The sequence below is a fragment of the Anomaloglossus baeobatrachus genome, chromosome 6, assembly GCF_048569485.1.
Source record: "Anomaloglossus baeobatrachus isolate aAnoBae1 chromosome 6, aAnoBae1.hap1, whole genome shotgun sequence".
Classification (NCBI taxonomy): domain Eukaryota; kingdom Metazoa; phylum Chordata; class Amphibia; order Anura; family Aromobatidae; genus Anomaloglossus; species Anomaloglossus baeobatrachus.
The window spans coordinates 163,154,231-163,177,871 of NC_134358.1; the positions used below are offsets into that span (position 1 = coordinate 163,154,231).

The window sequence follows — 23,641 nt, forward strand, 5'->3', positions numbered from 1 at the left end:
GTAGCTCAGTGAGATTGGATGGAGACGTCTGTGAACAGCGATTTTCACAACTTGTCACAGATTCTGAGTTATTTAGGTCTGGAGTCGGACTGTGACTGGTTCATTCCCACATGAATATGCTTTAATCTAAACCATCCGTTGTAACTCTGGCAGTACATTTAGGGTCGTTCTCCTGCTGGAAGGTAAACCTATGCCCTAGTCTCAAGTCTTTGGCAGCCTCTAACAGGTTTTCCTCCAGGTTTGCCCAGTATTTTACTCCATTCATCCCATCAATTCTGATCAGCTTCCTTGTTCCTATTGAAGAACAGCAACCCCATAGCATGATGCTGCCACATTGGCCGGTGGGGTTGGTGTTTTCAGTGATGTGCAGAGGTAGTTTTCCACCAAAAAATGTTCTAGCTTGGTCTCATCTGACCAGAGTACATTCTCCCACATGTTTGCTGTATCCCCTACATGGCTTTTTGCAAACAGCATACGGAACATCTTATGGCTTGCTTTCAAAAATGGCTTTCTTCTTGCCACTTTTTCTTAAGGGCCAGAGTGAAGTATACAACAAAAGGCTCGCTCACACTGGCGTATAACACAGCCGAGTGCTTTCCATTGTTCTATCTGATACAGTCACTCCAATGTTATACTGTCAGCGCCTTTGCCTCATGTCAATTCGGCATGAGAAAAAAGATTGCTGCATGCTGTGAATGGACAGTGCACACCCATACAAATCTATGGGTGCGTACAATACATAGGTCTGCACTTGGAGGTCATCCAAGTGTAGTTCGCTATATACCAGGGGCTGAATACAAATTCACATCACAATTTTCAGATTTATATTTTTTTAAATATTTAGAAGATCATCACAAATACGTGATACTTACTGATGGTATATCACATCAAATACCAACAAAATACAGTTAAGTTTGCGGTGGTAATGTGAAAAAAATGTGGTAAAGTTCACAGAATATGACTCATTTCTTAAGATACTGTATATAACAGAAGTAGAGTACACACTGTGAGATAGATTTGTTTGATATTTTAATTCTACAGTAGTTATTTTAGATTTGTTTGATATTTTAATTCTACAGTAGTTATCTTCTAACTAATGTTAATTAGTCACTCGTTTATATTTTTATCATTTTAGGACGAATCTGGAAAGCATACTGCAAAGAACAAAAATCACACCAAAGAAAATAAGAAGAGGATAGAGCATTAATCTTTAAAGCACCACTCCAGCTTTTATTTTTCACCACTGGAGTGTTGTTTTGAATCTAAGTTCCTCGCCCTTGGTCATATATTCATCCTCCAGTGTTTTCAGCTTTTATCGTCATTGCTCCAATCGGTCTCAGGCAGTTTGTGACATGCTAAATATCTCCAGTGTTTCATTTTATGGAGGTCACTCTTCAATGCAAGTCTATGAGAGCCTCCTTCTGGCCTTGTTCTGCCTCTCATAGACTTATCTAGCCAGTCAAAAGTTGTAGTCACAAGCTGGTATCAGAGCAGTGTTTACAAAAGGTTAAAACGCCAGAGGGTTAATATAAGACCAGGGGCAGGGACCTCAGATTATGGAGGCTGGAGTGGTGCTTTAATAAAGAAAAACCCATTGATGTCATATATTCAACATTTGGATTATTTCTTGATGAAGATATCTCTCTTTTATAAGGGTTATTTGATTAAAATATAAACTACAATGGTCAAATTACTTATTAAAGAATGTAAAGGAAAAAAACATCAAAGCGTATTATTATTACCCAATATTAGAAGAAAAAATGGTTTTGTATGTAAATAATGGAAAGTTGTAGCATCATCATATATTTCTTTTCTGCTAGCTTTTGTACTCTGTTGTGAGGTATTTAATGCTAGTTTACCATAAAATCTATATTGGTTAAATGTTTGGGTTAAGTTATACTTTAAATATTCATACAATATATTGTTTCTAATTATTCTGTTTTAATGTGTTACAGAAAGTTCTTAGGAATAGGGGTGAACTCGGAAATTACCCATTGCAATGCATATTTTTGCAATAACAAAATATTTCTACCCCAAATTGATCCTTCACAAGGCTTCTTGGTTTGGGTTCCATGAGACTCCTATTACTGTAATAGTTATAACATTTCTTACTAACAAATAATGAATCTTTTCACTTAAACCCCCTCCAATATATTGTGTGCAATTCAAGCTTTTACAGTACAGTGGAACCTTGGTTTACGAGAACAATCCGTTCTGGGAGTGTGCTTGTTAACCAAGTTACTCGTCTAGCAAAGCAAAATTTCCCATAGGAAATAATGGAAGCTCAGACAATTCATTACACAACTTGTTCAATTTCCCATCCTGGTCCCCTATTGTGCCATTCCACACACGCACAAACACACACAAACACGCACACACACATATTATACTCACCTTACCTTCTATTCCATCGCCGGCCTCGTGGTTCTTGTAGTCTGCAGATACAGGATGTGTATCGGGTAACCACCGCGACCGATGCCGGAGCTTCTGCTGCCAGCACGCTGACGTCAAAGGCAGGAGTAGCTTGCCTCTGATTGGTCAGCGCGCTGCCTTTGAGAAGCGGCTGACAGCGGAAGTAGTCCATCAACTACAAGAACCAGGAGGACGTCGAGGGAATGGATGGTAAGGTGAGCATAATATGTTTGTGTGTATTTGTGTGTGTTTGTGCGGATTGCAAGAGCGTGTCAGAGCGTGTTGAAAGTACGGAATCGGAAGTGTGTGCGGTGAGTATTTGCTCGTACAGCAAAGCTTGCTCGTAAACTGAGTTACAAATTTACAGCAAGCTTTGCTCATATAGCAAAATACTCGCACACCAAGTTACTCGTAAACCGAGGTTCCACTGTACTTACGATTGTCCCAATATTGCTTACTATTAATTTTAAAGGAGAATGTTGCTTCTTCCGGACCTAGGAAAGATCAGCCGCGCAACATTGTCGCAACATTTTTCCAGATTGCATTTATTGACAAATTTATATAGATTTTTTTTTCATTGTATAATATCTTGCTTATATTAATCTTCCTTGCATTCTATTTATTATAATTAAAGGGATTGTCCAGGACTGACACATAGATGAACTATCCATAGGTAGATCATTAATATGAGATCGGTAGGGGTCTGACACATTGCTATAATGATCTGACGTTCACACTGACAGCATCTTTGATATAAGCGGTGTATGGGGCAGAACACAGTAGCTCCATGTATTTCTTAGTGGCAGTTGCTGAATACTATACTTTTATCTTTCATTAACTTTATAGACTTGATTTCTTGGCCATAGCCACTAAACAACATATGGGGCCAATGTGTTCTGCCCATACATGAATTGCAATCAGGAGCGTCATTAGCGTCAAAGAACCGGGGCTCCAACCTTCTTGGCCAAAGTCAACATCATACCGATACAGTTTAATCCCGTAATAGAGCAGCGAGCCACAAACTCCCTGTCCAATCACTATGCACCGTCTAAGCCACACACTATTGTAGGCCTGTAGTTTGAGATGTCAGTATACTCACACAGAGGTGGTACAATGACATCATTGCATCATGCCACCTCTGCAGACCCTCTGTAAAAGCAAGAAGAGGAGATGGAGGCTGCTGTACCTGGTATCAGGATTATTATGATGAGTAGAATCTTTATTGTTTTTTATATTATTGGATTGACTGGGCCCTTATACTCTATATAGGAGGCTGTGGAGGACAGAAAACAGTAAACAGATAGCTGTGAGCACCATTAAAATGTATATTGAGGGCAGTCAGTCCATCATAATTTATATAGGGAGCTGGGAGGCATAAATACTTTATATAGAGGAGTTATGGAACCATCATACTACATATAACGGCTTTTGTGGACATAATACAGCATATATAGGGGCTGTGGGGACCATCACAATGTATATAGAGGCAGTGGAACCATCATACTATATAGAGGGAGCTATGAGGCCTCATCTATGGAAGAGCTGTGGATCAGTCATACTATATGTTGTAGATACAGTGCCTTTAAAAAGTATTCACACCCTGTGAACTTTTCCGCATTTTATCATGTTAGACCCACAAGTTTAAAACTATTTTATTGAGATTTTATGGGATATACCACCTCTAAATAGCAAGTATTTGTGAAGTGTAAAGGAAATGATACATGGTTTTTTACATATTTAAAAAGCATAAATCTGAAAAGTGTAACATGCTTTTGTATTCTGGCTCCCCCACCACCCTGTAGCCTTGTATCCCTTAATAAAATCTTCAGAACCCAAAAGTCACTTAAGAAGTAAATTGAGTCTACCTGTGTGTAATTTGTTCTCAGTATAACTACAGCTGTTCTGTGAAGGCCTCAGAGGTTTGTTTTAGAACGTTAGGGATCAAACAGCCTTATGAAAACCAAGGAACAAACCAGACAGGTCAGGGATAAAGTTGTGGAGAGAAGTAGAGCAGGGTTTTGTTATAAAAAGAAAAAATAGCCAAGCTATGAACATCACAGGGAGCACTAATTAATCTATCATCCAAAAATGGAAGGCGTATGGAAGAACTGTAAACCTACCAAGACATGGCCGCCCACCTAACAGGACATCCCAAGCAAGGAGGGCACCAATTAGAGAAGCAGCCAAGAGTCCCATGGTCTCTCTGCAGGAGTGCAGAGATCCACAGCACAGGTGGGAGAATCTGTCCACAGGACAACTATTAGGGCTCTTTTCCACTTGCTTACCGCATCCGATGCGAGAGCATCGGAAGCGATATGCTAATTACCCTCTGCTGCGTGCGTCAGCCAAGGGTCATGCGACTGTGATGCGATCTTGCGATGACATGCACTTTCTCCCATCTCCACCGCTGTCTGTCTCTGCGTATCTCGCACTGCAGTCGCATAAGATGTGAGTGCAGTGCGATGTATCACACACTTCCATGGGCTTGCACTGAGAGCACGATTTGTGTCAAGAAATAAAAGGATAGAGGACATAGCCTCATTGATTAAGGGGTACTTTACACGCTGCGATCTCGCTAGCGCCCCCATCATTTGTGCGTCACGGGCAAATCGCTGACCGTGGCACACAAAATCGCACGGACCCATCACACATGCTTACCTGCCTAGCGATGTCGCTGTGACCGGCGAACCGCCTCCTTTCTAAGGGGGCGGTTCGTTCAGGGTCACAGCGACGTCACTAAGCGGCCGCCAAATAGAAGTGGAGGGGCGGAGATGAGTGGGACATAACAGCCCGCCCACCTCCTTCCTTCCTCATTGCCGGCGGCCGCAGGTAAGGTGAGGTTTCTCGTTCCTGTGGTGTCACACATAGCGATGTGTGCTGCGTCAGGAACGACGAACAACATTGTACCTGCAGCAGCAACGATATTTGGGAATAGGGGGGTATGTCACCGATTAGCGATTTTGAACGTTTTTCAACGATTCAAAATCGCTCATAGGTGTCACACGCAACGACATCGCTAAAGCGGCCGGATGTGCGTCACAAATTCCGTGACCCCAGCGTGTAAAGCGGCCTTAACACTGGTGTGAGTGTGATCAAATGTTTTATCGGAACGCACGCGCACATGAAAATCACAAGTGGAAAAGAGCCCTTAGTCATAAAACCCACAAACCTGCCCTTTATGGAAAAGTGTCAAGAAGAACGGTAGCCATAAGAAGTCTCTTTTGCAGTTTGAAAAAAGCCATGAAGGGGATACAGTTAGCATGTGGAAGAAGGAGCTCTGGTCAAATGAGACCAAAGTAGATCATTTTGAGCTAAATGGAAAACACTATTTCTGGCGAAAAACTAACCCTGCACATCACCCTGAATACATCATCCCCATTGTCAAACATGGTGGTGGCAGCATCATGCTGTGGAGATCCTTTTCTTCAGCAGAGACAGGGAAGCTGGTCAGAGTTGATGTGACAATGACCCTAAACATACTGTCAGAGCTACAATGAAATGGTTTAGATCAAAGCATACTCATGTGTCAATGACCCAGTCAAAGTCCAGATATAAATCCCATTGAGAATCTGTGGCAAGACTTGAAAATTGCTGTTCACAGACGCTGTCCATCTAATCTCACTGAACAAGAGTTATTTTGCAAAGAAGAATGAGCAAAAACTTCAGCCTTTAGATGTGTAAAGCTGGTAGAGATATTCCCCAAAAGGGTTGCAGCAGTAATTGCAAGAAAAGGTGGTCCTACAAAGTATTGACTAAATAGAAATGTATGTCACAATTTTTAGATTTATATTTTTAAAATGTTTAGAAAAACAATTATTTCCTTTACGCTTCACAACTACTTGCTACTTAGTGTCAGTATATAACATAAAATTCCAATAATATTAATTTAAGTTTGTGGGTGTATAGTGAAAAAAATGGTGAAAAGTTCACAGGGTATGAATACTTTTTTAAGGCATCATATGTAAAGATCCTGGATTGTTAGAATGGAAAGGAGGTTTAGATTATTCTAGAGGGGGCGTTCAGGGTTAATAAAGATAACGTTTAGCAATTTTGCTAAATGCAAATGGCTAGTTTGGGGATAGACAAAAGTTTATTGTACGTGTAATCCAGGTGCTCCAGAAAGCAGCCTCTCGCCACTTGGCAAGGAAAAAGTCAGCAAAGGTAAAGGTTGTCACCAAATCGTAAGGTCTCACAACTGTTCTGCTTATTAATGTAGGTCACATTCCTGCACATACCTTTAACTTTTGGAAGTTTAATAGCTTCAGTTTGGTGCATATGTAGCCCCTATATGAATGCCAGGGAGTTATTAAACATATAGGAACTTTAGTTGGCATATGCTGCAATATATATATACAGTTAGGTCCAGAAATATTTGGACAGTGACACGATTTTCGCGAGTTGGGCTCTGCATGCCACCACATTGGATTTGAAATGAAACCTCTACAACAGAATTCAAGTGCAGATTGTAACGTTTAATTTGAAGGTTTGAACAAAAATATCTGATAGAAATTATAGCAATTGTACATATTTCTTTACAAACACTCCACATTTTAGGAGGTCAAAAGTAATTGGACAAATAAACCAAACCCAAACAAAATATTTTTATTTTCAATATTTTGTTGCGAATCCTTTGGAGGCAATCACTGCCTTAAGTCTGGAACCCATGGACATCGCCAAACGCTGGGTTTCCTCCTTCTTAATGCTTTGCCAGGCCTTTACAGCCGCAGCCTTCAGGTCTTGCTTGTTTGTGGGTCTTTCCGTCTTAAGTCTGGATTTGAGCAAGTGAAATGCATGCTCAATTGGGTTAAGATCTGGTGATTGACTTGGCCATTGCAGAATGTTCCACTTTTTTGCACTCATGAACTCCTGGGTAGCTTTGGCTGTATGCTTGGGGTCATTGTCCATCTGTACTATGAAGCGCCGTCCGATCAACTTTGCGGCATTTGGCTGAATCTGGGCTGAAATTATATCCCGGTACACTTCAGAATTCATCCGGCTACTCTTGTCTGCTGTTATGTCATCAATAAACACAAGTGACCCAGTGCCATTGAAAGTCATGTATGCCCATGCCATCACGTTGCCTCCACCATGTTTTACAGAGGATGTGGTGTGCCTTGGATCATGTGCCGTTCCCTTTCTTCTCCAAACTTTTTTCTTCCCATCATTCTGGTACAGGTTGATCTTTGTCTCATCTGTCCATAGAATACTTTTCCAGAACTAAGCTGGCTTCATGAGGTGTTTTTCAGCAAATTTAACTCTGGCCTGTCTATTTTTGGAATTGATGAATGGTTTGCATCTTGATGTGAACCCTTTGTATTTACTTTCATGGAGTCTTCTCTTTACTGTTGACTTAGAGACAGATACACCTACTTCACTGAGAGTGTTCTGGACTTTAGTTGATGTTGTGAACGGGTTCTTCTTCACCAAAGAAAGTATGCGGCGATCATCCACCACTGTTGTCATCCGTGGACGCCCAGGCCTTTTTGAGTTCCCAAGCTCACCAGTCAATTCCTTTTTTCTCAGAATGTACCCGACTGTTGATTTTGCTACTCCAAGCATGTCTGCTTGCTATCTCTCTGATGGATTTTTTCTTTTTTTTCAGCCTCAGGATGTTCTGCTTCACCTCAATTGAGAGTTCCTTAGACCGCATGTTGTCTGGTCACAGCAACAGCTTCCAAATGCAAAACCACACACATGAAATCAACCCCAGACCTTTTAACTACTTCATTGATTACAGGTTAACGAGGGAGACGCCTTCAGAGTTAATTGCAGCCCTTAGAGTCCCTTGTTCAATTACTTTTGGTCCCTTGAAAAAGAGGAGGCTATGCATTACAGAGCTATGATTCCTAAACCCTTTCTCCGATTTGGATGTGAATACTCTCATATTGCAGCTGGGAGTGTGCACTTTCAGCCCATATTATTTATATAATTGTATTTCTGAACATGTTTTTGTAAACAGCTAAAATAACAAAACTTGTGTCACTGTCCAAATATTTCTGGACCTAACTGTATATGTGCAAAATGCCCACCAAGTGAAAGTATAAAATGCTTTTAGAGGACCAACATTACAACCATGAGGAAACTGGAAATGCTTTGCCAAAGGTTTGAGTGTGGATATATCCTCAATTTGAACAGCATTGTTGATGTCCCTTACTCTCCCCGCCATTGGAAATGTAAGTAACTAACAAGGAGTGAGCGGCAACCATAGCGCTGTTAAGGAGAAATTTCACAGTTCAGGTTCCGAGTTGGGCAGCCTGCACTCACCACAGGGACGTCCGGTGTTGGTCTCCTAGGTCTCCGTTCCTTCCTGGAGCGATCTGAGTCACGGGACGAACTGCTAAGGAGAAATTCCACAGTTTCTGAAATCTTCCTAAGAGTTAATGTCTGCTGTAATCTCAGACTGACGGTCACGGAGTGCCAGCAGAGAAATTCAGACCACACAAAACTGCTGGTATAAATTCCTTCTTAGTGAAAAGGTGTACATGTGTGTCGTGCTTTATTGTTACAAGCCTTTTTATAAAACAGTAATGGATTAATCTTTTAGAAAAATTCCCAAGTATGCCATTGGTTATATTAAAAGCATATGCAGAAAGCCTGTGATGTTTGTTCATTTTAGGACTTCCTCTCCAGCCCCTCGTGTTTTCTGACTCACCATAACTTGCAAGGTTCCTGTCACGTAATTCACAGTAATAAATTTGGACTTGCGCAGATGCAGCCAGCCATTTTTATCAACATCTTCATTATGTTCCCTTGTATTAGACATCAGCGGTAGACTTCAGTGTACACATGCTTACAATATCTTGTTTATAGAATAGAAAACTTGGTTATAGAAAAGCATATAGAAAAATATATTGTATTCTAATAGCTCTAACTTCATGTTAATTACTTAACCGTCCGAATGGTGTGAGAGGGGATCTGGCACTAATTGGGCTTGGGGCTTGTGTGTCATAACAATGTCAAATGAACCTTAGGAAAGAGAGTTCCGAAACTGCTGAAACAGCGCTGGCACCTGAGATGAGTATAAGCTTTTTATAGGGCATACATGGGGAAAGAGAAGGGTTTGTTCAAGTAGTGAACAGCACCTTTAAGGCTTCTGCCACACTCACGTAAAATTCACGCACGTGCCGAGAGACATGTATTTTCCCTGCGTGTTGCGTGCAGGTAAGTATGTGTCTCTGGTACGTGCGTGACACGTGTGTTCTACGTGTGCTATCCGCGATAGCACACGTAGAACCGGTAATTATACTCACCTGGTCCTTCCTGATGTCCGCGCTGCTGTCCGTGGTGCTGATCCTCGGTCTCCAGCCCTGCCGTCTCCCCGCTGCTGCTGCCGGCCGCAGTGAAGTGAATATTCAATGAGAATAATGAGCGGCGGTCGGCAGCAAGAGGCAGCAGCGGCAGAGACAGGAGGGCTGGAGAAGGTGAGTTAATGTTTTGTTTTCACTGACATGTGTGTTTTCTCCGGCGCGTGTCACACGGGACCGCATCCACACTACACCCGTGTGGTACGGGTGTGGGCCGTGTGACACCCGTGCTGCCGGTGAAAAAACGGACATGTCAGCGCTTTGAAAATCGCACAAACGTACAAACGCACACGGACACACGTTCCGTGTGGTTTTACGTGTGTGTGCCTGCTACCATAGGGTGGCATTGCTGTACGTGTCTCCGTGTCTCCGGTACGTGTAAAAAATGCCAAACACGTACCGGAGGCATGGATGTGTGACGCTAGCCTAAATCAGACTTCATGTGCAGGAAAACATACAGGCTAGGCATGCAAGCCCCCATCAAAGAAAGAGACATGACTTATGAAGAAAGTTTACATCATATGTCGTAAAGAGGTTAAAGTACAATGGGCCACTGTCCAAATTTTTGACCAGGACCCCCATCTGCATGTTGGTGAGATGTTTGGGCTCATACAGCATTCAATGTCCTATCAAAACATATGTGTTTACTCACCCATGTAATAATGTCCCCCATTCTGGGTCCCTTCCTTTAGTAATTTACCCCATCCTGGGCCTTTCCTGTAACAAAGTCCATCATCTTGGGCCCATACCTGTAATATTGTACCCCATCCTAGTACAATGTCCCCCATCCTTGGACACTTCCTGGAATAATGTCCCCCAACTTGGGCTCCCTTCTGTTATAATGTCCTCCATCCTGAGCTCCTCCCTGGTATAAGGTCCACATCCTTGGCCCCTGTCAGGCACAATGTGCCCTGTCCTGGTACAATGTCCCCCATCCTGCCCCCCTTCCTAGTATAATGTCTCCCATCCAGGTATAATGTCCCCCATCCTTGGCCACTTCCTGTTATAATGTAGTTCATTCTGGCCCATTTCTGGTACAATGTGCCCCATCCTGGTACAATGTGCCCCATCCTGGTACAATGTCCCCCATCCTGTCACCTTCGTAACATAATGTCTCCCGTCCTGGTATAATATCGCCCATACTAGCCCTTTCATGTTATAATGTCCTCCATCGTGGCACTTTCCTGGTATAATGTCCCATACATTTAAAAAAAAGAAAAACTATCCTTGTTACCTTCCTCCACTCCCGCGACGTATTTTTCTATAGCCAGCACAGAGGCCGACATATGGCTTCGCTGTACCAACCAAGGGGCAGCGCATGACGTCACTGCCATGCACAGCCAGTGACGAGAACACCAACGGCAGCTTCTGGTCTCTGTTGGGCCGGCAGCTTGTAATCAAGTACAGGCAGCTGGCGGGTCTCTGTGCCACAATGCATTTCAGCTTAACATGCATCGATTTTCTGGCCTTTAATTTCTAGGCTTAGATTTTGACCCCTTTTTGAATATTGGCACCAATATGCCATCCCCCAGTGATGTCAATCAACACTGGGGGACAGCGAACAGCGGCAGGAGGGGGAATAATGGACACAATACAGCCCGCCCCAGTGGCCAGCAAAGCTCATTAGCAATCAAAAGGTAAGATTTTATAAAGTGTTTATTTAGGTCTGAGAGGGGGGCCAGTAGCAAGATGAACATTTCTAGAATGCAGCCCAGGAGCTGCAGAAGGGGATTCTTTTAGTTTCATAGCGAAAATTCTAGTGACAGGTTCCCTTTAAGCAGGTGACATTTAATGGGGAATTTATGGTATCATTGATCATGTCATCTGTCATGGGATTTTCTTGTATAAATACTGTAGAGAAAAAATGAATTTAGCAGATTGGCCTTTCCTTCATCCCCTTCCACCATTTCACCAAGACTATTTTTGAGTTTCTTACTTTTTATGTAGTTAAAGAATATTTTTGGATTATTTTTACTTTCTCTGGCAATGAGTCTCCATCTCAGTCTTTGCTGCATTGATTTGTTTTTTTACAGAATGTATTTAATTTTCTATAAGTATTTAATGCCTCCTCACTACCCTCTTGCTTTGATTATCTTCTTTTTCTCATTTATTGTGCTACTTACAGCGCTATTTCCTTATATTTGTAGTTTATTTATCTATAGGGTATATATTGTGCACAGGTTATAATCAGGATGCCTATGTGTCCCATTTGCTTTGTGTACTTTCATTTTTCATCACTTTGTCCCAGTTTATGGCACTAAGTTCATCTTTTAGGGTATGTACACACACCAGGTTTTTGCTGTGCGGCACAATCCGGCGCTTTTCTGAAAAACCGGATGCGGCGACAGCTCTTTTTCTTCCCCATAGACTTTCATTAGCGCCGGATTGTGCCGCATGGCCGTGCGTTCTCTCCGGTTTTTGCCAGATCCGGCGTAATTGTCTGATCCGGCGGCCGGGAAAAACGCAGACCTAGACGTTTTTGGTCTCAAGAGAAAAATCACGTCCCGCCAGATTCGGCTTTTTTATAATGGAAGCCAATGGGCGGATTCATCGTCATCCGTCATATGGCGGAAACCGGCGCCGGTTTCCGTTTTTTGTTTCTGGGCATGCCCAGACGGTGTGTAAATTGTCTCTCTCTCTGTCAGTCGGTCCGTCAGTCTCTCGCTCTGTCGGTCAGTCTCTCCCTCCCTCCTTTATACTCACCGATCACTGGCACGGCGCTGCATAGCTGTCACACTTCTCTGGCGGGTTCTCCTCTTTTGAAAATGCCGGCCACTCATTATTCCATCTAGTATTCACTGCTTTCCCCGCCCACCGGCACCTATGATTGGGTGCAGTCAGATACGCCCCCACGCTGAGTGACAGCTGTCTCACTGCAACCAATCACAGCCGCCGGTGGGCGGGTCTATATCGTGCAGTACAATAAATAATTAAAAAAAACGACGTGCTGGTCCCCCCCAATTTTGATACCAGCCAAGGTAAAGCCACACGGCTGAAGGCTGGTATTCTCAGGATGGGGAGCCCCACATTATGGGGAGCCCCCCAGCCTTAAAATATCAGCCAGCAGCTGCCCGGAATTGCCGTATCCATTAGATGCGACAGTCCCGGGACTCTACCCGGCTCATCCCGAATTGCCCTGGTGCGGTGGCAATCGAGGTAATAAGGAGTTAATGGCAGCAGCCCATAGCTGCCGCTAAGTCCTAGGTTAATCATGGCAGGCGTCTATGAGACACCCGCAATGATTAATATATAGTGAAAGTAAATAAACACAAACACCAAAAAATCCTTTATTTGAAATAAAAGAACAAAAACACCCTCATTCACCACTTTATTAACCCCCAAATACCCCACCAGGTCCGACGTAATCCACTCAAGGTCCCACGAAGCTTTCAGCTCTGCTACATCGGAAGCTGACAGGAGCGGCAGTAATACACCGCCGCTCCAGTGAGCTCCACGCAGCAACTGAAGTGAGTCGCGCTAACAGCGGGGACGTCACTCAGGTAATGCTGGTGTGTGTGTGGTGATGATAGGGGTTGTAGTGCTTGTGTGTGTGCGGTGATAGGGGTGGTAGTGCCTGGGTGTGTGCGGTGATGATGGGAGAGGTAGTGCCGGTGTATGTGCGGTGATGATGGGTGCAGTAGTGCCGGTGTATGTGCGGTGATGATGGGAGCGGTAGTGCCTGTGTGTGCCGTGATGATGGGGGCGGTAGTGCCGGGATCTGTGCGGGGATGATGGGGGCGGTAGTGCCCGTGTGTGTGCCGTGATGATGGGGGTGGTAGTGCCGGGATCTGTGCGGGGATGATGGGGGCGGTTGTGCCAGTATGTGTGCAGTGATGATGGATGCAGTAGTGCCGGGGTGTGTGCGGTGATGATGGGGGCGGTAGTACCGGTGTGTGCGGTGATGATGGGCTCTCTCTCTCGGCATGAAAAACAAAAAAAAACGGATCCATTTTTTGTTGGATCCATCGCATCAGTTTTTACACAATCTGCGATGGACCCGTTGCAGCAGGCACACGCCGGATTGTGCCTGATGCCAAAAAACTGATGTGTGCACTAAGCCTTAGATGGAAATTTACCTTCCTGAGGTTCAGTGTTCTTGTAACCACTTCATAATACATCTTATTAAATAATACATGAAAACTTTATTATTTTCTGATTCTGATCACTATTATCCAACTGCCCCCAACCCATATAATTGATATGGCCCAGCCTATTGAAGAATATTCGGTCTCGCAGTGCCCTCTTCTTGTTGGGTCCTGAACCAGTTGTGAAAGGTAATTGTCTTTCATTGTTGTCAAAAACCTGTTTCCTTTGATGGACCTGCAGGTTCCTGCTCCCCATTTTATTTCAGGGTAGTTGAAGTCCCCCATAATAATGACTTCCCCGTGACTCTCTGCCTGATCTATTTGCTTTAGGCCTCTTTCACATGTCAGTGATTCTGGTACGTCTGTGACAGTTTTTATTTGTACCAGACTTGGAATACGCAGACTCATTAAAATCAATGGGTCTGCACACACATCAGTGATTTTTCAATGACCGTGTCTCCGTGCGGCGTACACGCGTGTTTGTGATTTCCGCATCGAGATATGCCTGTTTTTGTCTGGCATCACTGATGTCCCATGAACCACACTATGGTGTAATCCATGAAACACGTACCAGAAAAACACGTACATTGAAAATAAAAAGCTTTTTATACTCTCCTGTCTCCAGCGACGCTGTCTCCGGCCGCTGCTGCCTCTGCTTCCAGGCCGGCCCATTATTCTCATGCATATTTATGTATGCAGCCACAGTCGACCCGGAAGTAGCTGCAGCAGGGAGACAGCGGCGGCCGGATACAGCAGAGCTGGAGACTCCAGCACCACAGACAGCAGGAGAGGAGACAGGTGAGTTTATCTCCATGTGCTATCACGGATAGCAAATGTAGAAACCACGTGTGCCATGAATCACGGCACATGGAGGGACATATGCGTTTTTAACACGTCAGTGAAAAACGTCTGTGTTTTTCACTGACGTGTGAAACAGGCCTTATGAGGGTATTTTCTGCTGCTTCCATTATATTTGGAAACTTAAAAACTAACCCTGATCAGTAATTTATTATCCTTTCTCACTCCCCTTATCCCACCCTTAGGGACTCTACATTTCCATTACCCTCACATATATCATCATATAGGATGGCTCAGTGGTTAGCACTGCAGTCTTGCAGCACTGGGGTTCTGGGTTCTAGTCCCACTAAGGACACCATCTGCAAGGAGTTTGTATGTTCTCCCCGTGTTTGCGTGGGTTTCCTCTCACACTCCAAAAACATACCGATAGGGACTTTAGATTGTGAGCCCCAATGGGGACAGTGTTGCCAATGTATGTAAAGTGCTGTGGAACTAATAGCGCTATATAAATGAATAAAATGATTATTATATAGGATGAGTTTTATGGATGATTTTACATATAAACACACACCTCTCCCTCGCTTACTTGTTTGGTCAATCCTGAATACACTTTAGCCCTGAAAATTAACAGCTCAGTCATAGTTCTCGTCCAACCATGTTGCCGTTATCTCTACCATATCATAGTTTGCAAACCCATTTTTTTCCTGCATTCCAAGGAAAACATGTCTGCAGTGCCTCATTGCTGCCTGTAGGTGATGCTGTAGCAGTTTAAAAAGAAAACAGATACTCGGGAGACAGCAGCAAAGGGTTGTTCCCCAGCCTAGCCTGACCTAATGCTGACTAGTAAACAGCTATATAAATCCCAGCCAGCAGTCCTGCTTGTTGTGCTGGTCACATTCCCCTAATCTTGGCACTAATCCAATTACAGATAATTACAAGGGATAGAGTGTGTCACACACTCCCAGTATACTAAATACCATTACAAGCAGTGATAAAATGTTTCCATAAAGAGCGGTGTAAATAAGTAACAACTATTGAGTCACCTAAGGGAGTGTTACATTAGACCAGGGGTCTCAAGCTCAGCTGGGTATAATATAAACAAAATTGAGAGGGGCCCACATTTTTAGTGATTCCATGTTTTTCTCTATACACTTTTGGATCAGTTTTTTGAACATTTTTTACTTGTTTATTATAACAAACCTGCACTTTTTTTGTTTAATTACGTTTGTATATAAAAAAAAGCATTTTAATGGCAAAAAAAGTCATGCTTTATTTATTTTTTTACATTTTATCACCTTGTTGTAATATTGTTTTACAATTAACAGCATCATATAGTAATCTTAGCCAACATATTGTAGTAATGTCCCCATCTGCGTGCCCTGTAGTAATGTCCCCCATCCTTGTAATATTGTGCCCATCCTTGTAATATTGTGCCCATCCTTGTGCCCAATAGTATTGTGCACATCCTTGTAGTATTGTGTAGTATTGTGTCCAGTAGTATTGTTCTCATCCTTGTGCCCTTTAGTATTGTGCCCTGTAGTATTGTGCCCATTCTTGTAGTATTGTGTCCAGAAGTATTGTGCTCATCCTTGTGCTCTGTAGTTTTGTGCCCATCCTTGTGCCCTGTAGTATTGTGACCATCCTTGTGCCCTGTAGTATTGTGCCCATCCTTGTAGTATTGTGCCCATCCTTGTGCCTTGTAGTATTGTGCTCATCCTTATGTCTTGTAGTAAGTATTGTGCTCATCCTTGTGCCTTGTAGTATGGTGCCCAGTAGTATTGTGCTCATTCTTATAGTATTGTGTCCAGTAGTATTGTGCTCAATCTTTGCCCTGTAATATTGTGCCCTGTAGTATTGTGCCCATCCTTGTGCCCTGTAGTATTGTGCCTATCCTTGTAGTATTGTGCTCATCCTTGTGCCTTGTAGTATTGTGCTCATCCTTGTGCCTTGTAGTATTGTGCCCTGTAGTATTGTGCCCATCCTTGTGCCCTGTAGTATTGTGCCTATCCTTGTAGTATTGTGCTCATCCTTGTGCCTTGTAGTAATGTGCTCATCCTTGTGCCCTGTAGTATTGTGCCTATCCTTGTAGTATTGTGCTCATCCTTGTGCCTTGTAGTAATGTGCTCATCCTTGTGCCCTGTAGTATTGTGCCCATCCTTGTACCCTGTAGTATTGTGCTCATCCTTGTGCCCTGTAGTAGTGCCCATCCTTGTGCCCTGTAGTATTGTGCCCATCCTTGTGCCCTGTAGTATTGTGCCCATCCTTGTGCCCTGTAGTATTGTGCTCATGCTCTTGTGCCCTGTAGTATTGTGCCCATCCTTGTGCTCTGTAGTATTGTGCTCATGCTCTTGTGCCCTGTAGTATTGTGCCCATCCTTTAGTAATACACAAAAAAAAAATTCTCCTCACCTTTCCTCCGTTCCCTCTTATTAGACTGTGTGCCCACGATCAGTGTTTGCAGTGTTTTATATGCAGCATATTTCAGCTGCGTCCAAAACGCTGCAATGTGCAGTACAAGCAGAGTGGATGGATTTCTAGAAATCCCATGCCACTGTGCGTGTGCAGCCTGCAGCAAACATGGACCTGCGGTGCGGCTTTCAGTGGCTGCAGCATGTCAGTTCTTTGCTGCGGAGGGAGAACACAGCAAGGAGACCGCAGCGGGCTGAACCCTGATCTCGGGCATGGGCAGCTGCAGTCTCCTGTGGAGACTTGCGACCCCACAGTTCAGGACCCGCCACATCCAGGACACAAGTCCTGATCATGGGTACGTACCTTACCTGCTTGTTGCTGCTCGCAGACCCCGTGACGATCGCGGCCCTATGCCGGGGGTTGTTGCCGGCATGACTTTACAACAGTTGAATCAATTGTGCCGCGCCGAGGAGCTCTGTGCACTATAGCAATGGCTGCACCGGCCAATCAGATGCAAGGAGGTGATGTCATACAGCAACGTCACCGTTTTGCATCTGATTTGCGGGCAACAGTCATTGGTATATTGGAGACAGCTCCTCTGCGCAGCACCGAAAATTATTCAACTGTAGTAAAGCCCTGGCGGCGCCGACACGCGGCATAGGGCCGTGATCGTCACGGGGTCTGCGGGCCGCATGCGGCCCGCAGGCCACGTATTTCAGACCTCTGCATTAGACCATATGATAAACTACTGTAAATTAAATGGAACCTGACGGGCAGTTCTGGGTGTATATTGCTAATCCCTGCCTACAGCAGGTTATACACTAGCATAGATAAAGGGATCTTTAGAAAAAGTATTTCTAAAGATGTTTTATCTTATGCTAATGAGCGCAGGGACTAGTCCCAGGGGTTTTATATCCCCAACTAGCCGCCCTCTTAGCATGTTAGCACGCCCACAGGGCGAATGGTTCATTCATTTGGTTACCACTGAGGAATCTATAAGGTAAAGGCGTCTTGCATACATTCCTTAAGAGCCAAATTAGGATAGGAAATATTTCATAACAGGTTAATTTGTGGCCACTCATCACAGTTCCTTCATGAACGATCTATGTGAAATAATCCGGCAGACGTCATCTCCCAGGACTCGCTGAGGACGCAGCACTTTACCTGGCTACAATTCATGAGCAGTAGATAAGGGCAGAGCTCGGGTTACGGTGGTGTGATAGATACCACTCCTCCGACCCCTCCTCCAACTGCACAGAAACCTTCACCTACGAGCGATCACCAGCCCCTACCTATAATAGTTACTGGGTGTTACTCCTCCAGACCGCACTGATTTCTCGAATGCAAAAAACTGTTCGATTTCCATCAGTGTTTGGGATCAGATTTTCACCGATGTTTATCAGTGCCAGTCCTTATCTTCCGTTTCATTAGCTTTTACACTTGTATGTAAGGCTAGGTTCACATTTCCGTTGTTTTAAATCAGTCAGGTCCGTCAGCGACGGATCAGTCATTTTTTAGATGTCAACTGACACAACGGATGTGTTTTTCCACAGGATTCCATTCACAGGAATCCTGTAAAAAAAAACTGATCCGTCGCGTCCATTACATCCGCTGTGCGTCCGTTTTTTGATGGATTCGTCATGATCCGTTTGTGTTTGGGACAGCCCAGTGGGTGTGCCAAACATGTTGGGCATGCTCAGTAAAGCATGACGGAATCCAGCGCCATAGACAAACATTACAAGCTTGACGGATTGCGACGGATTCCTGCGCGGTGCGTTAATTTTGACGGCCCAAAAAACGTTACATTCTGAATTGTTTCCGCCCAGCGGTCAGTCCAAAAAACGACTGATGCGCCGTGCAGCGGATGCAACGCAAGGTCATCAGTCGCAATCCACCACTCATACAAGTCTATGGGAAACAACAGCCAAACGGATTCCGTTGTTTACCAGAGCCGCGGATTGTGACTGATACAAATTGACGGAAATGTGAACCTAGCCTAAGAAAAAAAAGTTATGGAGGTTTCTCAAGATTTTCCTATCAGTCAGTGAGAAACAGACAACACCACCCGGTCCACAAACATACTGGACACGTGACCAGCTCCATAGACTATAATAGATACACTCCTGACACTGCTGCAGGTGACCACGTCAGGCCGGGCCACAAATATAGCCGGACATGTGACTAGCTCCATAGACTACGATTGATACATCTAATGACACACACTGCTGATGACCATGTCAGGATAGATAACAAACATACCGAACACGTGACCAATTCCATAGACTATAATAGATATGTCTAACTCCTTTCATTGCTGCGGCAGACCACATCAGGCCGGGCCACTAAAATAGTCGGCCACGTGACCATCTCCATAGACTATAATACATACATCTAACACCTCACCCTGTTGTGGGAGACCACATCAGGCCAGGCCACAAACATACCGGACTCGTGACCAGCTCCATATACTATACTAGATAATACTATGGAATTAATGGAGCTGTATAAGTGACTAAATATTATTAACTAGGGATGATCGAATATCACAAGTATTTGGCTTCGCGAATATCTGACAAATAGGTTGCCGCTATGCGAATATTCAATGTGCAATGTAAGTCTATGGGAAGCCCGAGTAGTTGCTATTCGGCAACTATTCGGGTTTCCCATAGACTTACATTGCGCATTGAATATTCGCAAATAGTCGAATAACGGTGACCTATTTGGCGAATATGGGCATAGCCGAATATTTGAGGAATTCGATCATCCCTATTAATAACGCCTCACTCACTGCTGCGCAGACCATGTCCGGACGGGCCTCGGTACATGCGTTTGCCAGGTGTCGCTGCTACATAGCAGCGCAGTACAAGAGATCTGGGTCGCATCGCACTCCCCTCATGAGTCACAAAATACCCACCGTGCTTGGACTTGTGGCTACTCAGTTGCCGCGGTCGTAGCGCCCTCTACAATATGGCCACATCCACCTGTACCGCGCCACCACGAAGCAGCGACATTCGGTGAACGTTGGACGCACAACACCAAGCTGTGGCCAGTCACCGTGTATAGCCCGGCCTAAAGCGCGCGGCGCCAGAGACCAGAGCTGGTACCGAAGCACCATACAGGGATTCAGAAGCCAGGAGGACGCCACAATACATCCACAAGAGGCCGGACTCATCTGCAAAGGGAAAAAGATCCAAGGATGGGGCAGATGGGGCACCGTGCCGGTCATAACCGGGGCCGGCGGTCACACAGTCATTTACCACAAATAACGGATAAAGTAGTTACTAAGCTCAATTCACACTGGCGGTAAAGCGTCAGTGCAGGAAAATACAGGGTTATTAGACTGAGAGGAAGAGTAAGGAGCAACGTGACTTATGTAGAAGCCCGACACACCGCGCCCCAGCGCCAGCACAGACAAGAGGCAGCGGGGACCGAGCCGGGACAGCAGCGATACCGCGAGTCATACGACGGCGCCCCGCCCCACAGCGCTCAGGCCCCGCCCCACAGCGCTCAGGCCCCGCCCCACAGCACGGTCGTTTCGCCCCCACAGCACGGCGCCCCGCCCCACAGCACGGTGCCCGCCCAAGTCCTCCTCCTCTGCTGATTGGCTGACGCCACTATGACGCGAAGGGTGCGCACTGTTTGCCCAGTACTGGAGGTGGAGCAGGAGTAGTCATCAGCGAGTGACAGAGACACCGGCACCGGCAGCAGAGGGCAGAAGCGAGGGAGCGGCTTCCTGCACAGCCAGCGGACACTACAGAAACATGGCGGCCAGCTGCCTCCTGTCCCTGCTCTGCCTGTTCACACTGCTGCGGCTCCCTGGACTGGTACGTGCTCTGCTGTATTATCAGTGTACAGTGTCCCAGGCTCTGCCTGATCACCGGCGTGGTGTACACGTATCGGGCTCTGCTATGTCACCGATGTAATGTGTGTGTGTGTGTGTGTGTACACACCGGGCTCTGCTGTATCATCAGTGTAGTGTGTGTGTACACACCGGGCTCTGCGGTATTACCTGTGTAGTGTGTGTGTGTGTGTACACACACCGGGCTCTGCGGTATTACCTGTGTAGTGTGTGTGTGTGTGTACACACACCGGGCTCTGCGGTATTACCTGTGTAGTGTGTGTGTGTACACACCGGGCTCTGCTGTATCATCAGTGTAGTGTGTGTACACACCGGGCTCTGCTGTATCATCAGTGTAGTGTGTGTACACACCGGGCTCTGCTGTATCATCAGTGTAGTGTGTGTACACACCGGGCTCTGCGGTATCACCTTTGTAGTGTGTGTGTGTACACACCGGGCTCTGCTGTATCATCAGTGTAGTGTGTGTACACACCGGGCTCTGCGGTATCACCTTTGTAGTGTGTGTGTGTACACACCGGGCTCTGCGGTATTACCTGTGTAGTGTGTGTGTGTACACACCGGGCTCTGCTGTATCATCAGTGTAGTGTGTGTGTACACACCGGGCTCTGCTGTATCATCAGTGTAGTGTGTGTACACACCGGGCTCTGCTGTATCATCAGTGTAGTGTGTGTACACACCGGGCTCTGCTGTATCATCAGTGTAGTGTGTGTACACACCGGGCTCTGCGGTATCACCTTTGTAGTGTGTGTGTGTACACACCGGGCTCTGCGGTATTACCTGTGTAGTGTGTGTGTGTACACACCGGGCTCTGCTGTATCATCAGTGTAGTGTGTGTGTACACACCGGGCTCTGCTGTATCATCAGTGTAGTGTGTGTACACACCGGGCTCTGCTGTATCATCAGTGTAGTGTGTGTACACACCGGGCTCTGCTGTATCATCAGTGTAGTGTGTGTACACACACTGGGCTCTGCGGTATCACCTGTGTAGTGTGTGTGTGTGTGTGTGTGTACACACTGGGCTCTGCGGTATCACCTGTGTAGTGTGTGTACACACACCGGGCTCTGCGGTATCACCTGTGTAGTGTGTGTGTGTACACACCGGGCTCTGCGGTATCACCTGTGTAGTGTGTGTGTACACACCGGGCTCTGCGGTATCACCTGTGTAGTGTGTGTGTACACACACTGGGCTCTGCGGTATCACCTGTGTAGTGTGTGTGTGTACACACACCGGGCTCTGCGGTATCACCTGTGTAGTGTGTGTGTGTACACACCGGGCTCTGCGGTATCACCTGTGTAGTGTGTGTGTGTGTACACACCGGGCTCTGCGGTATCACCTGTGTAGTGTGTGTGTGTGTACACACCGGGCTCTGCGGTATCACCTGTGTAGTGTGTGTGTGTGTACACACCGGGCTCTGCGGTATCACCTGTGTAGTGTGTGTGTGTGTGTACACACCGGGCTCTGCGGTATCACCTGTGTAGTGTGTGTGTGTGTACACACCGGGCTCTGCGGTATCACCTGTGTAGTGTGTGTGTGTGTACACACCGGGCTCTGCGGTATCACCTGTGTAGTGTGTGTGTGTGTACACACCGGGCTCTGCGGTATCACCTGTGTAGTGTGTGTGTGTGTACACACCGGGCTCTGCGGTATCACCTGTGTAGTGTGTGTGTGTGTGTGTACACACCGGGCTCTGCGGTATCACCTGTGTAGTGTGTGTGTGTGTACACACCGGGCTCTGCGGTATCACCTGTGTAGTGTGTGTGTGTGTACACACCGGGCTCTGCGGTATCACCTGTGTAGTGTGTGTGTGTGTACACACCGGGCTCTGCGGTATCACCTGTGTAGTGTGTGTGTGTGTACACACACTGGGCTCTGCGGTATCACCTGTGTAGTGTGTGTGTACACACCGGGCTCTGCGGTATCATCAGTGTAGTGTGTGTGTACACACCGGGCTCTGCGGTATCATCAGTGTAGTGTGTGTGTACACACCGGGCTCTGCGGTATCATCAGTGTAGTGTGTGTACACACCGGGCTCTGCGGTATCACCTGTGTAGTGTGTGTGTGTGTGTGTACGTACACACACCGGGCTCTGCTGTATCATCAGTGTAGTGCGTGCGTGCGTGTGTGTGTGTATAAATACATGGCTTTGCTGTATCACCGATGGTGTGTGTGTGTACACACTGGGCTCTGCGGTATCACCTATGTAGTGTGTGTGTGTGTGTGTGTACGTACACACACTGGGCTCTGCGGTATCTGGCCAGCGCTTGCGCAGAACGGTGGAGGCAGAGGGGAAAGCGCGGGCACAAGATTATGGGCGGGTACTTGCTGATGAAAATCACAGCGCCACCCATAATCTCACGCCTGCGCAACACGTCACCAGCGGTCACACTGTGCTCAGTGCTCAGTCCCGGGAGACTGGCACTGGGCATGCGCGGGGACCGCTGGAGCACTGGGCGGTGTCATCAGGTATGGAAAGGAGCGATGGGGGATGCCATAAGGGACCAGGAGGCACAATAATGGACGCCAGAAGCCCGCCCCCGTGTACGATTAACAAGATTTGCCATACAAAAAGGTAAGACTTTATAAAGTCTTTATTTTGGTCTCACATGGGGCACAATAACAACAGGAACATTGCTAGATGCAGCCCAGGAGCTGCAGAGGGGGAATCTTTTAAATTTTTGGCGACATTTCTGCTGACAGGTTCCCTTTAATATGAGGCCAGTGCACTGGGGGAATTCGTGCTGTTTGGGTCGCTCTGGAGGAGTGCGTGGACTTTC

General features: G+C 45.8%; 1 protein-coding gene across 1 annotated transcript in view; it reads left to right on the forward strand.

Moving 5' to 3' along the window:
* The window catches only part of IMPACT (impact RWD domain protein), an 88,963-nt gene extending 84,691 nt beyond the window's left edge, over positions 1 to 4,272 (forward strand). The window contains exon 11 of the mRNA XM_075353348.1: positions 1,136 to 4,272. Coding sequence (XP_075209463.1) covers positions 1,136 to 1,207 — 72 coding nt within the window. The 3' untranslated portion in view covers positions 1,208 to 4,272. The remainder of the gene's footprint in view (positions 1 to 1,135) is intronic.
* The last annotated feature ends 19,369 nt before the right edge of the window (positions 4,273 to 23,641 follow it).